Below are 12,748 nucleotides of genomic sequence, written 5' to 3'. Positions count from 1 at the left end.
TTATATTTGGTAACCAAAGGCTGCCACTTCGTGAGAATGTTGTTTTCAAAAACTTATTTACTACGCAAAACGTTGCAATTTAGCCACCAAAAACTTGGTTTGCCCAGAGACCCCCCCGAGGCATTTCCAAATAAGGGGGGAAGAACTGCACCCACCCGCAGCCCCGGCCTCCCAAAGCTGCTCCAGTCACTGAAGACACACAATGCTGAGCTGCAGCGGACAAAAGGCCGCGTGAGGAAGTGGCAGATTCCCCTGAACGAAGCAGGCTGCACACACTTTTAAGTAAAGCTTCAATCCTGGCTTTCTTCCCATGCTCCTATTAATGTGCCTCCATATCGTTTACTAGATTTTATTCTTCAGTCAGTATCAGGCCACTGGCGGTTAATATACTTTGATGCTCTCCTTTTCTGTCTGAAGGGCAGCATTATCAGCGAAAGGTGCTTCCTGGAGCAAACCCCGTCCGGTTTGTTTTCTAAGAGAGGTTGGAGCAATTAAAATCCCTCTTCATTCTAATAGCCTCTTTGCCGTTTTTTTTTCTCGCTTTGGAACGCAGCATTGCAACTTCTCCTTGATTTATCGTAAATAATACAGAATTGTTCTTCTTGTTTATCTCCTGATTTTAATGCCAATGTTTTCCACACTTTTACTAAATTAACTAATTTCTAAGCAGGTGCAGATAGCTATGGCTTCCCGTATCCTTCAGCTGCTATAGCCAACGGAGTGTGGAAAATATCCTGGCGTCCCTATGAGATCCGGCGCATTGCCGTTGATTTCCCATTCTTAGTTGAGTTCAAGCTCCTTTTGCTCATACCATCCTGAGCTTTAAGGTAGATGTAACAAGATTTATGAACTAATAGCTTTTCCTTGACTTATTTAATGATCCTATTACACCTCCTTCTTCCCCTCCATTCTGCAAGTTTTTATCTAAAATCCGTACTGTGGGTCTTGCGTTCCCAGAGTCTGCAGGATTCAGCCAGAGCCCCCTCAGCACAATCAAGGGCAGGATGGTTTGACCCAAGACATTTTCACTTAACCTTACGGAGTTCAGGCAGAAACTTAAAGTCTCCTGTTGACAACATTTGCAACAGCAAATTCGATATTCTTCATCTTGATATGGACAGGAACGATGGGTGGAAATTCCGTCCCTGGGAGAAGATCCCCAGGAGAGGAATTTTCACCGATCATTCAAGACCACCTAAAGATGAAAAACATTGAATGTGGATTGCAAAAGTAGATGCTTTGTATGCATACATTCTCGGACACTGGGAGATAATAATATTCAGAGACAATATCTGAATATCTTATGGGTGCATAAGCGCACCAGTGTGCCTACTGTCCCTGTCTTACTGTCCCCATTTATCTGTATTTACTTCCTTTGTTCATGTTTATGTTCATACCTATACTTGTTATCTTGTACATGTTTGACAAATAAAAAAATAAATATTTACCAAGGCATCCCAATGCTGAGCACTTCAACACAGAAGGAAGACAAAAGTTCCCCTGGACTAGCTAGAATCTGAGGTCCACTCTCAAAAGCAACTGCCCATTTTAGGGAAAAACCACACTCCTACAAAAACTGAAGGAAATGAGTTTGTCTCCCGAGTACCAAGCATGGCTGTGAAATATACCTCAGTGATGCTCTCAAGGAAATAATCCAACCACCTGAAGGACTCCCCTCCCCTGGCATAGCAATCAATTGAAATATAAAATATGCATGCAAGCCTTGACTTAAAGTCCTACAAAACACAAATCTGGAGCAAGGATTTGGATTGGGACAGGACTATTTTTTGAGGTTTTCATTTATGAGACCGCAGAAAGAATGCGGTTTAGCTACCTTAGAAGAACTGCCTTCCCAAAACTCTTCCACTTCTGTCCTTCCGACAAGATCCTGGTTTTCCAGCCATTTTAAATTACAAGTAGTCCCCGACTTAAGACCACAATAGAGCCCAGAATTTATGTTGCTAAATGAAAAATTTGTCCAGTGCCCCATTTTACGACTTTTCTCGCCACGTTTGTTGAATCACTGCCATTGTTAAATTAGTAACCAGGTTGTTAAAGGAATCTGGCTCCCCATTGACTTTGCTTGTCAGAAGCCCCCCCCCCAAAAAAGGGGGGACCCCAGGATGCTGTAACGGTCATAAGTATGAACCAGTTGCCAAGCATCTGTATTTTGATCATGTGTCCCATGGGGATGCTGCAAAGGTGGTAACTGTGAAAAATAGTCATGTCACTTTTTTCAATGCCACTGTAACTTTGAACAGTCATTAAATGAACTGCTGTTAACTCGAGGACTACCACTGTGTGATCTCCCCATTCAGTGTGCAGAAAGGGGCATTCAGCATTGAAGTCGGCCCTTTCAGAGCTCAATGATATGGGAACACGCAGGTGCTGTGGGATTAGGTGCCTCCACGCAGCAGGCTACGCAATACAGGGCCAGCTACTCACACCCAGCTCTTCCCTCAGCCACGCATGCAAATCTCTCACACCCAAAGAGCGAGGTTGCCACCCTGCACAAGAGCCAGGAGGAACCTTTTTCCACCTCTCAGGACTAAGCAGCCTGTAGCAGAGCAATTCCTTGCACTGTTGGCACATTGGCTCCTGCCTGAGCTGCACCGCACCTGTCCCGCTTGATGTGCAAAATGGATGCTGTGCCAGACTGGCTGTGGGGAGATGAACTGGTGCAGGGCCAGATTGCCAGAGAAAGCACTGGCTTTTGCCCTTAATTTTAAACGATTCAGACTATCAGCTGCAATCTTTATGCTTCACTGTAGTGACAGACTACCGTGAAGTGTGGGGAGAGAGGAATGAAGGGGGGAGGGGAGGAAGGCTTCGGGGAAACGAAAGGAAATGTTTTATCTCCTACAGTCACCCAGCTGGAAGGAGGGGTCCACATACCAACCTGGGCTTGGATTGACTGTTAGGAAAACACCTTGCTTGAACCAGATTGGTTATGCTGGGGGGAGCACCGAGAGACAGTGAAGGGAGGAAAGAATAGAACTTAGGGATTTCGGTGCGCGATTTTCAGTTCTGGCTTTGCACTGCTGCAAGGGCGTCAAACTCGCGTCTTCACGTGACATATCGGGAGTTTTTTCTCCTTTGCTAAAACGGCCGGGACCAGCACATGATGCCTCTGGCTGGGGGCCATAGTTTGACACCCCTACACTACTGCAATGCACTTGATCTCTAATAAACTCCACCTTTCTCAACAAATGGATTCAAGGATTGTTTCTATTTAGAGCAGAGGTCTCCAAACTTGGCAACATTAAGACTTGTGGATTTCAACGCCCAGAATTCTCCAACCAGCATTCTGGGAGTTGAAGTCCACAAGTCTTAAAGTTGCTCAAGTTTGGGGACTCCTGGTTTAGAGGTTTGAGTTGTGGCAACTCTTGACACGTACAGTTTCCAGTGATCAGATTGTCCTACTGTTCTAAATGGTATTAATGCATTGAATATTTTTGTTACACAGAAATATGTAGTTTTGGGTCATTTTCCTCAATAAATAAATGAACAAAGTATTTGTCGTATTTGTTTAATCGGGCTTTCTTTGTCTATGTTTAGGCTTTATGTGGGAACAGGTCACATTTTAGATCACATTTATGCAGAAATACCGGCAATCCAAAAGGTTCACAAACTTTTTAGCCCCACTGTAATTTTCTAAGATTGGGTTTCCAGAGGGAGGGGGAAGGAGCATGCTAACAATGTCCTCTGTATGGAAAGTTAGCAATAGAAGTCTTCTCTCTTCAAAGAAGTTAAGACTATGAAAATCAGAATATTTTATGGAGAGTTTTCATAGCTGGAGAAATTTTCACAGCACTCCACAGGACTTATCTTGTGAGTAATGCAGTGGTTGTGGGGACTAAGAGAATAAGGCTGAGTACAGATAACACTTAACTGCAAGAAAGTATTCCTGAATCAAAAAGATGCAATACAGCTTAAGCAACCACAGCCTTCTTTTTGCTCACAATGTAACACAAAGGTTTTCAATGCCATCTTTGTTTTTCCATCTTTCCTCTTAAATGAAGGAAAACGCAGTTTAACACCTCAGAGAACTCTTTCCCCGTTTATATGGGATAAGCAAGACTTAACAGATCTAGATGTCTACGCATAGCTACAGTACCCCAAAGAACCGGTCAAGTGAATGAATCTATAAAGCAGGGGGGTCTCCAAACTTGGCAACTTTTAAGACTTGTGGATTCCTAGTCTCCCTGTCCAGCAAAGCAAGGCTGGCTGGGGAATTCTGGGAGTTGAAGTCCCAAGTGTTAAAAGTTGGAGATTTGCCACGCAGGTTCAAGCAGGCCGGCTGCAAGGACCTGTGGAGGTTCGTAACTGAGAAGCGACAGGTCTTGGGAGAGGAGGCGTTCCTTGGGGAAGCCCGGGCACGATGAGGCAGAAGGAAGAGACGGGCAGCCTGCAAAGGAGCAGCACGGAACTTGCAAAGAAATGGGCACCGGGGACCTCTGAAAGAAAGGGGAGCCCACCGACACGGGCAGGAGGGAAGCTGGGCAGCTGCTGGTGCCAATCTCAGCCCAGGCAGAAAGATGGGGAGATCCCCGAGGCCAGAGAGGGAGCTGAAGGTGGGACGTGGCCTGGCAGAGCCAAAGGGTTGGGAGCTAAATTTAGTAGTGGATACTTGGTTGGCCCATTGGCCAAAGGGAGGTGAAGAAATCCAGCTTTGCCCAGCCTGGGACGGGCTGCAACAGGCGGTGAAGAGAAAGGCATTGCCAGGGGAGGAAAAGGAAGCCACTTCGCCCAGGGAAGGCTGAGAGGGGCTTCTGCTCCCCTTTTAAGAAGCCTGGGTCAGAGAGAGATCCCAGGACAGGCCTACTAGGAGAGCATTGCCACTGTGCTCTGGAATGCCAGCTGTTTAAAGCAGGGGTCCCCTACCCCTCAAGCCACACAGCTGGAAGTAGGCAGTGACCGAAGCCCCCTCCCCTCCCCCAGTCCGTGTCTTCCATGAATCTGGGCCTTGGTGCCAAAAGGGCTGGGGGGACGCTGGTTTAAAGGTATTCCGCCACCCTACTATCTAGACCACAGCGCCAAACAGTCCTTGCTGCACATAAACAGAGGCTTGTATTTTTCGGACTGGATCAATCGGGGGAGGGGGACACCCCCACCCCACCCTCGAGGGTTTGGCAGCAGGCTTAGGGGAGAACGTCAGGAGCTCCGTGGAGACCCCTGCGAATTCCGAACCAGCTGCTTTCACGCCACATCAGCTACTCCTCATTTCAGTACGTTGTAATTTTAATCAATTAAAAGTAGACAAAACTCTTGGGGTTGGACATCAATGTTATTTAAATTAGATCTATTTTTAAAAGAATCAAAGGATTATTAGATGATGGGGGTTACAGCAGTTAAAATGAAACTTGTAGGTAGAATCTCCACAGCTCCAGGCCAAACTCTGAGCAACAGGTTGAAAAGGAAACGTGAGAAAAGCGGAGCATCAACTTAAAATGTTTCAGACCGGGAAGGACTTTGACGCCTCTTCGGACATCCAGTCTTCCCCTCCCTCAAAACCGGCACCAGCGCTTTCAAGAACTTTCACCTACATTGCTGCCCTTTCATACCGACTTGATCTCTGTTGCCAATGTGCCCCTCTGGAAGAGGAAGAAATGTTTTTACAGAATCAAGTGAGGCCCACACTTTTACAATCCCCGGAGGATGCAGCGATGCCCCTATTTAACTCCACCTTGCTGTGGCCACAAGGCAACTGGAGAAAGCAGGTGGTCTTGAATGGCACATCTGCAGCAGAGGCTGCAAGGATAAAAACGAGGCAGGCAAGAGCCAGCAAGCGGGAACCCACAGCCAGGAAACCTGTCTGGGAGCCATTTCCCTCAGCGAATGGCTTTGGGCCGGATTAGCAGTAGTTAATCCCTTTGGCGCTCTCTCTCTCTCTTATGGTATGGTATGTGTGTGTGTGTTTATGTAAAAAACACTATATATATAATCTGTGTGTGTGTGATATATATATACATACATACAATGTATGTATGTATGTATGTATGTATGTATGTATGTATGTATGTATGTATGGCATTCAGCTCTGTTCGGGTATTTTCCCACGTCATTATAGTTGTGCTTTTAAACTTTCGGCAGAATCTCATCTGCACTATACAGAAGCCTGATGATGGCAGATGAGATTCTGCCGAAACGTTGCTACAACTTTAAAAGCACAACTACAATGACATGGGAAAATACCGAACAAACTGAATGCCATATATATATATATATATATATATATATATATATATATATATATATATATATATATATATATATATATACACATACATACATACATAGACACACACACACACACACACACACACACACATACAGATACACACACACACACACACTACACATTGTGGGCAGAAGATGAGCTAGCGGAGGCAGTACCTTCTGCAGTGATCTCGGATGCCCCTGGGTTTGTGAACTCTAATATTGGGCAGGGTCCTCTGTGGCATGAGCTGAGCCATCTCTGGGCCAGATCCACGCCCCACCGGCCTTCTCCGGGAAGCCTGGATTTGGGGGGTGATCAACGTCTTTTCGAGAGTGGGGGGTGGGTGACGCCTGGGTCCTGGAAAAAGGCAGTAGCATGCCTCTGCACCCCTCAGTCCATCCGCATCAGGCAACTTCCAACCTTCCAATTTCGGGGGAGAGGGGGTTGGATAAAATGGTCGGGCTGCAGCTTCAGGAAGTTCTGAAGGAAACGGGTTTGGATCTCTCCTGGCCAGGCTTCGGCCCAGACATGGGAGGCAGTGCTGGGTGTCCTGACAGGACCTGGAAGGAATGTGGCTCACTCTGCAGTGGTCCAATATCATTAACAATGATATTCCTCTGGACTGCCAACAAGGGTTGAGATTCAGGGACACTGCGCTAAATGGAGGATTACAATCAATATTATTTGAGCTCCTAGCTACTCCAGTATAAAGTACTACACGGCTCAGCACTGCCTTCCGTGTTATTTAACATGCAGATGAAACTGTTGAAAAAGGTCAGCTGCTGTATCTCAAGAAGGAAATGTCGTCCTTTTACGTGATTTCACTCTGGGCCAAGCAGAGATGCCACGGAAGTACTAATGCAGGCTGAAAGGATACGAATGGGACAAAACCTGCTGAAAACGCACTCCAGCAAGATGCGTTGCCCAGGAACAACTGTTCGTGCCATTCCTAACTACTCTAGATTGGGCTGCATTCCCAATGAAGGAGCAGGTCTGGAACTTGAGTGTCTTCCTGACTCATAGCTGCTACTGGGAGAGCTAATGGACAGTGTAGCTAAGTCAGCTGGCATGCAACTGCCCCCCTTCTGGGAGTAGGCAGCCTTCAGAACTGGCACTAGTCACTCACACCATTGTCACCTCAACTTCCAATGACTTTAAAAGTACAGGGGATATCTGGTGTAAAATGCAGCAATATGTACACCAGTGAGTCGATATAGCTCTGCATCACCACTATTAAGAGGCTGGTTATCGGTTTATTTCCAGATATAATTCAAGGTGCTTGTTATTACCTTAAAAAAGGAAGTCTTAAAAAGATTTATTTATTCAGGTTTCTGCCTTCCACAATCAAAAGACTGGATGGGCTGAAATCTTAACAACAAAATTATATGGTTTTAGATTCAGTCTCCTGGTTAATTTGCGGACAAGAGGATATTGTGGGTTCATCAACAGATCAAGGGGAGAATTTCCAAGAATTGCCCCATTCCGGTAAAATGGGCTAGCCTTGCATTCCAGAGAAATAAAAGGCCTAGCTCTTTAAGAGGCCATTTTGGGGAAAAATTTACATTCTGCCCCAATCCACACTTGAAGGTGTTTTTTTTAACCATTTCTAGATTTTTACATAATTATTGTAATATTTATAAATTTTACTGGGCCCTTAGCTGCCTGGGTGAGGGATATAGAGATGCTGAAAAATTAATGCATTTGTAAGAATGGATTTAATTCACAAACTTCAGATTATTAGCAGAATACTAGGTGATAGCATTCTAAAAACCCAAACTTGGTACCCACCGTTCCCACCCAGATCTGGTTTGTTTTATGAGAGAAGGCATGTTCACATTGCACAGAACCTCTAAACACTGGTAATATAAAGGCTGTCTTGATTTAGTCAGTGTGATCTTCTTATAATATTTTTACAGGTAATCCTTGACTTATAACAGTTCATTTAATGATTGCTCAAAGTTACAATGGCGCTGAAAAAAAGAGGCTTATGATCATTTTACACACTTATAACAGTTGCAGCATTTCCATGGTCATGTGATCAAAATTCAGCCACTTGTCTCATATTTATGACGGTTGCTGTGTCCCAGGATCATGTTGATCCCCTTTTGCGATCTTCTGACAAGGCAGGCAATGGGGAAGCCAGATTCACTTAACAACTGTGTTACTTACTTAGCAATTGCAGGGATTCACTTAATAACTATGGCAAGAAAGATTGTAAAATAGGGCAAAACTCGCTTAACAAATGTCTCACTTAGCAACAGACATTTTGGCCCAATTGTGGCCGTAAATCAAGGACTATCTGTATTGATACTACCAACTACTTTGAGTCCTTGTTGAAATGAGCATAGATATTTGCACAAATAAAACATAATAAAGATCTGAAATGGGAATTAAAAATAAAACTCCAAAAGTGAACCTCAGGCCTATTTCAATGAATTTAAAAGTGATAAAGTTAAACCTGCAATTTAAAATCTTGGGCAGAAATTGGTAAACTTTTAATGCATGGATTTCATATGCAAAGGTTACCCATTAAGAAAGGTACAATTTAAACCACGTTTAAACACGTTTAGCTAAAGCAAAGAGATGAAAGACCGCCCAAAGCCACAACAGGGAACAACCCTTTGGGACATGGTTTTCCTTTGCTTAGTAGTCAACAAGATAGGATGGGCAGGGGGGCAAATACCAAGCACAAAGATTTGCAAGTTTCTGGTTGATTGTTGAAATAATTCACAACTGAATGAAGCCAGCTTTTGGGGTGACAGGGCAGGGCACAGAAGCAGAGACCTGGCAACATCCATATAACTACTGTACATTTCTCAAATTGTGGACTTAGTCTTAACGGACCCCTTTACTGATTGTTTGCAGGCCAAACTTTCAAAGACTGGAAAGAAAGACTGTTCTTCCTATACAACTCTGCCTACACATATTGGTTCACCAGGCCTGTTATAGATTCATTATCAAAAGGAATTGCAATTTAATACTGTAGATCAGATGTCCCCCAACCCCTGATCCGCAGCCCGGCACCAGTCCGTGGCTCGCCAGAAACTGGGCCGCACAAGTGAGCAAAGCCCCATAGGATCCAGACAGAATCCAAAACCATGCTCACCCCGGTCCATAGAAAAAACGCTCCCACGGAACCGGTCCCTGGCACCCAAAAGGTTGGGGGCCACTGCTGTAGATGAGGTATTGCCCCTTACAAATATCTGTGTTAACAACCATGGGTTCCACTGTCCTCTGACTCAGGCCTTTCTACATGGCATACGAAATAGAGGATTTAAGTTCACGTAGAGGTAGTTCTTGACTTACAACCATTCATTTAGCGACTGTTTGAAGTCACAAGAACACTGAAAAAAAAGTGACCCAGGACTACTGCAGCCCACCTAACCCCCCATGGGTCAATGATTAAAATTCAGTTTCTTGGCAAGTGACATATATTTATGGTATTTGCAATGTCCTGGAAAGAGTGATGATGAAAGATTCATACGATCAGCTTTTGAGACCATCTGACAAGCAAAGTCACTGGGGAAGCCAGATTCACTTAACCAGGTTATCAATTCACTTATCAACTACAGTGATTCGCTTAACAACAGAGGCAAGAAAGCTCATAAAATGGTCATAAAATTCACTTAACTGTCTTGGGCTCAATTGTGGTCGTAAGTGAAGGACTACTTGTACTACAACCCGTGCAGTATTTATTCAGGCCAGTCTAAAAGGTAAATACTCCCATTAATCAACTTTTATTCCCAGGGACATAGTAAAAACACCATGCAGACATAAACAGAACCATTACTGCTGCAGTAGCTTTTCACAAGCCCTTCATGACTATGCTCAGTACTGAAGGTAAGTGTTTCGGTCGCCTTTAACATATTCTTCATGCTTTTAGATATTCTGCAGTGAGGAACATGTACAAACTACTGTTCAGGCAGAATCCTCATTATGTCCGATTCAACATAAATGGCAATATATAAGGAATGGAGGCGGCTTTCCCTGGCAATATTCATTTTATACATATCCTGCTTATGAACTCACCAGATATAATTTTCAGGATTAGAAATACATGCTCTCTTTAAAAGCAGGAGTACAGATTTACAAACAGGGAAATCAACCATCGTTATTTTGTCCCAATAAAGATAGAAAACATCTGGCTAGCAATAGTTACTGTTCTTGCCAACATTCTGTTTTGTCCAGTTAACATTTTGTTGGATTTTAAAACTACTGCATCATCCTTCTTTTTCAGACTATTCAAAACACAGGAAAACTAGGAAGATGAAAACACTGGTTTTAAATCTATTCTAAATAACAATAACACGGGAGGGGAAGCTCAACTAGCATTATCAAAAGAATCAGAATTTCAATAAGGATTAAGTTGAAGATCTTTTTAAAAAGTAATTCATTTGTTAAATGGTACAAGCCTCTATAGATGGTAGATTACTATTCTGATTTTCAGGATTAAACTATTTGAAATACATAGCAACAGCCAATAGCACTTAGACTTATATACCTATATCACTTCTCAGTCCTTTTCAGCCCTAAGAGTCTATTTAGTTACTTTATTGTCATTGCACCTCGTACAATGAAATCAAACACCATCTTCAGTGCATATCATGACCATGAAGATAAACACAAACACACATCCTTCACTCTCCACACACTGAACCTTGACATGGCACCAACACTGCACTATACAGTAGAATTCAATAGTTACTGCCCTGGGATAGAAGCTGTTTTTCAGCCTATTTGTGCTTGTTTTTATTATTCTGTACCTTCTGCCAGATGGTAATAGTTCCAAAAAAAAAAAAAAAGGAGTGCCCAGGATGAGATGGATCTTTGAGGATGTTTTGAACTTATTATGATGGTTCCCAACATTCTGAGTCCTAATTTTACTGACCTTGAAAGGATATATATAAATGAATTCCTAACTTTTAGAATTTCGATAAAAAAGAAATTATGGAAGACTGCATATGAGCATTATGCCTCACAGGGTCTGTGGCAATGGAAAAAAAAACTCCTTGAAATGAATTCAGTTATTTCAGCTGTTACGCAGAGGCAATTTTAAAACCACCACCTCTTATACAAATACTCAAGTTTGTAACACTTGCGCAGCTTCCAAATTCTCTCGAAGGAGCCCTTGCCTCAATGTGGACCCCCCACCCCACCCCCGCCCAAGGAACCCATCCCACAAGATGCGGCTTGTGTCCAGCTCAAGGCCAGCAAAAGGGCTTTTTGCAGCCGGTGGAAATCTACTTGGCAGGACAAAGTTGGACCGGAGGGAGGGGGGAGAAAAAAAAGATGCAAAGCAAGCAAACAATTCAGTCACGTTCGCTCCTGCTGCGGGTTTTCTTCCCATGGAGCGAAAGGAAAGTATGCCTGGCACGAGAGCCCGGAGGGGACGGGAAAGGAAGCCGGCAGAAAACGGCGCCTTCTTCGCCTCCCCTCCCGCCCCGGGGCCGGTCTCCACAACGACGCAGCCCCCGAAAAACTTTCGCCTCACCTGCTTGGTTTCCTTTCGGCGTCTTTGGTCGCTTTGGCTTCCCGCACTCTGCAAGAGAAAAGCAGCAGCAGCAGCCCGTCAGGGGGAGGCCGGGAGCGCCCCGGGGGAAGCCGGGCCCCGCCGGGAGGGCATCGCGGAGCCTCAAGGCCGGCCGGCCGGGGATGGTCGGACGGCTCCGCCCCGGGGGGGTGGGGTCGCCCCGGGACAAAGGCCGCCTACCGGGGGGGGGAGGAACGGGACGACGGCCTCGCGCTCCCCTTCCCGCCCGGCCGCTCCCGAGCGCCTCCGGCGGGCCTCCGCCTCCGCCTCCTCCTCCTCCTCCCTCGGAGCTCACCGCATGTGCTTGGCGCGGGGGGCGGGCCTCCTAGGCGCGGGGTCCCGGGCCCGGCGCCGCTCCGCTGGGGGCCCTCGGCAGGCTCGCCTGATCGCCGCCGTCGTCCGCGGGCGCCGCCGCCGCCGCCGCCCTCGGCCGCCTCCTCGCGCCCCGCGCCCAGCCGCCATTTCCAGCCTCCCTCTTGGAGGAGGCCCGCCAGTGCCAGGCCCGCCCCCGGAAGGCCCGCCCCGCTCGGGAAGGACTTCCGGTCGCAGCGCCCCCCCACCCCCCACCCAAGATGGCGCCGTCGTGCCGCTCACCGGAGCGGCCTTGGTTTGACCGGGATCCGCAGGGCAGTCACGGCCGCCGCAGGTCCCTCCTCTCTGGGCCCTGCGAGGGAACCCCGGGCCGGAGCCCAGGACTTGCGGCCCTGCGCAGCCGCCGAGTGGCAGCCTCGACTCGAGAGGGTCCCTGGTTGCCTGGAAGCAGCCCGGAGTCGCCCCTCTAGGATGCAGCCCCCTCCCCAGCCAGCGCGGGGATCGGGGAAGTCGGTTCTGCCCAGGCCGAGCGCAGCGGCTTCTCTGGGCTGGGAAGACGGAAGCCTCTTGTCGCCCTGTATAATTTGCTCGTCTGAAATTTTAACAGATTTAACAAGAGTTGGAAGGGACCTTGTAGGTCATCTAGTCCAACCCCCCCCGCCCCCTTCCCCGCCGAAGCATGAGAA

The 12,748-nt window shown here is 46.4% G+C and overlaps 1 protein-coding gene across 1 annotated transcript in view; it reads right to left on the bottom strand.

Moving 5' to 3' along the window:
* TNRC6A (trinucleotide repeat containing adaptor 6A) overlaps positions 1-12,246 on the bottom strand; it is a 48,960-nt gene extending 36,714 nt beyond the window's left edge. Inside the window, 2 exon segments of the mRNA XM_026704061.2 lie at positions 11,712-11,759; positions 12,046-12,246. Coding sequence (XP_026559846.2) covers positions 11,712-11,759; positions 12,046-12,212 — 215 coding nt within the window. The 5' untranslated portion in view covers positions 12,213-12,246.
* Positions 12,247-12,748: the final 502 nt, after the last annotated feature.

The sequence above is a fragment of the Pseudonaja textilis genome, chromosome 14, assembly GCF_049901715.1.
Source record: "Pseudonaja textilis isolate UNSWEBS1 chromosome 14, rPseTex1.2, whole genome shotgun sequence".
Taxonomy (NCBI): domain Eukaryota; kingdom Metazoa; phylum Chordata; class Lepidosauria; order Squamata; family Elapidae; genus Pseudonaja; species Pseudonaja textilis.
Note: the sequence above shows the minus strand (reverse complement) of the source record. Positions and strands in the feature narration are given on the sequence as shown.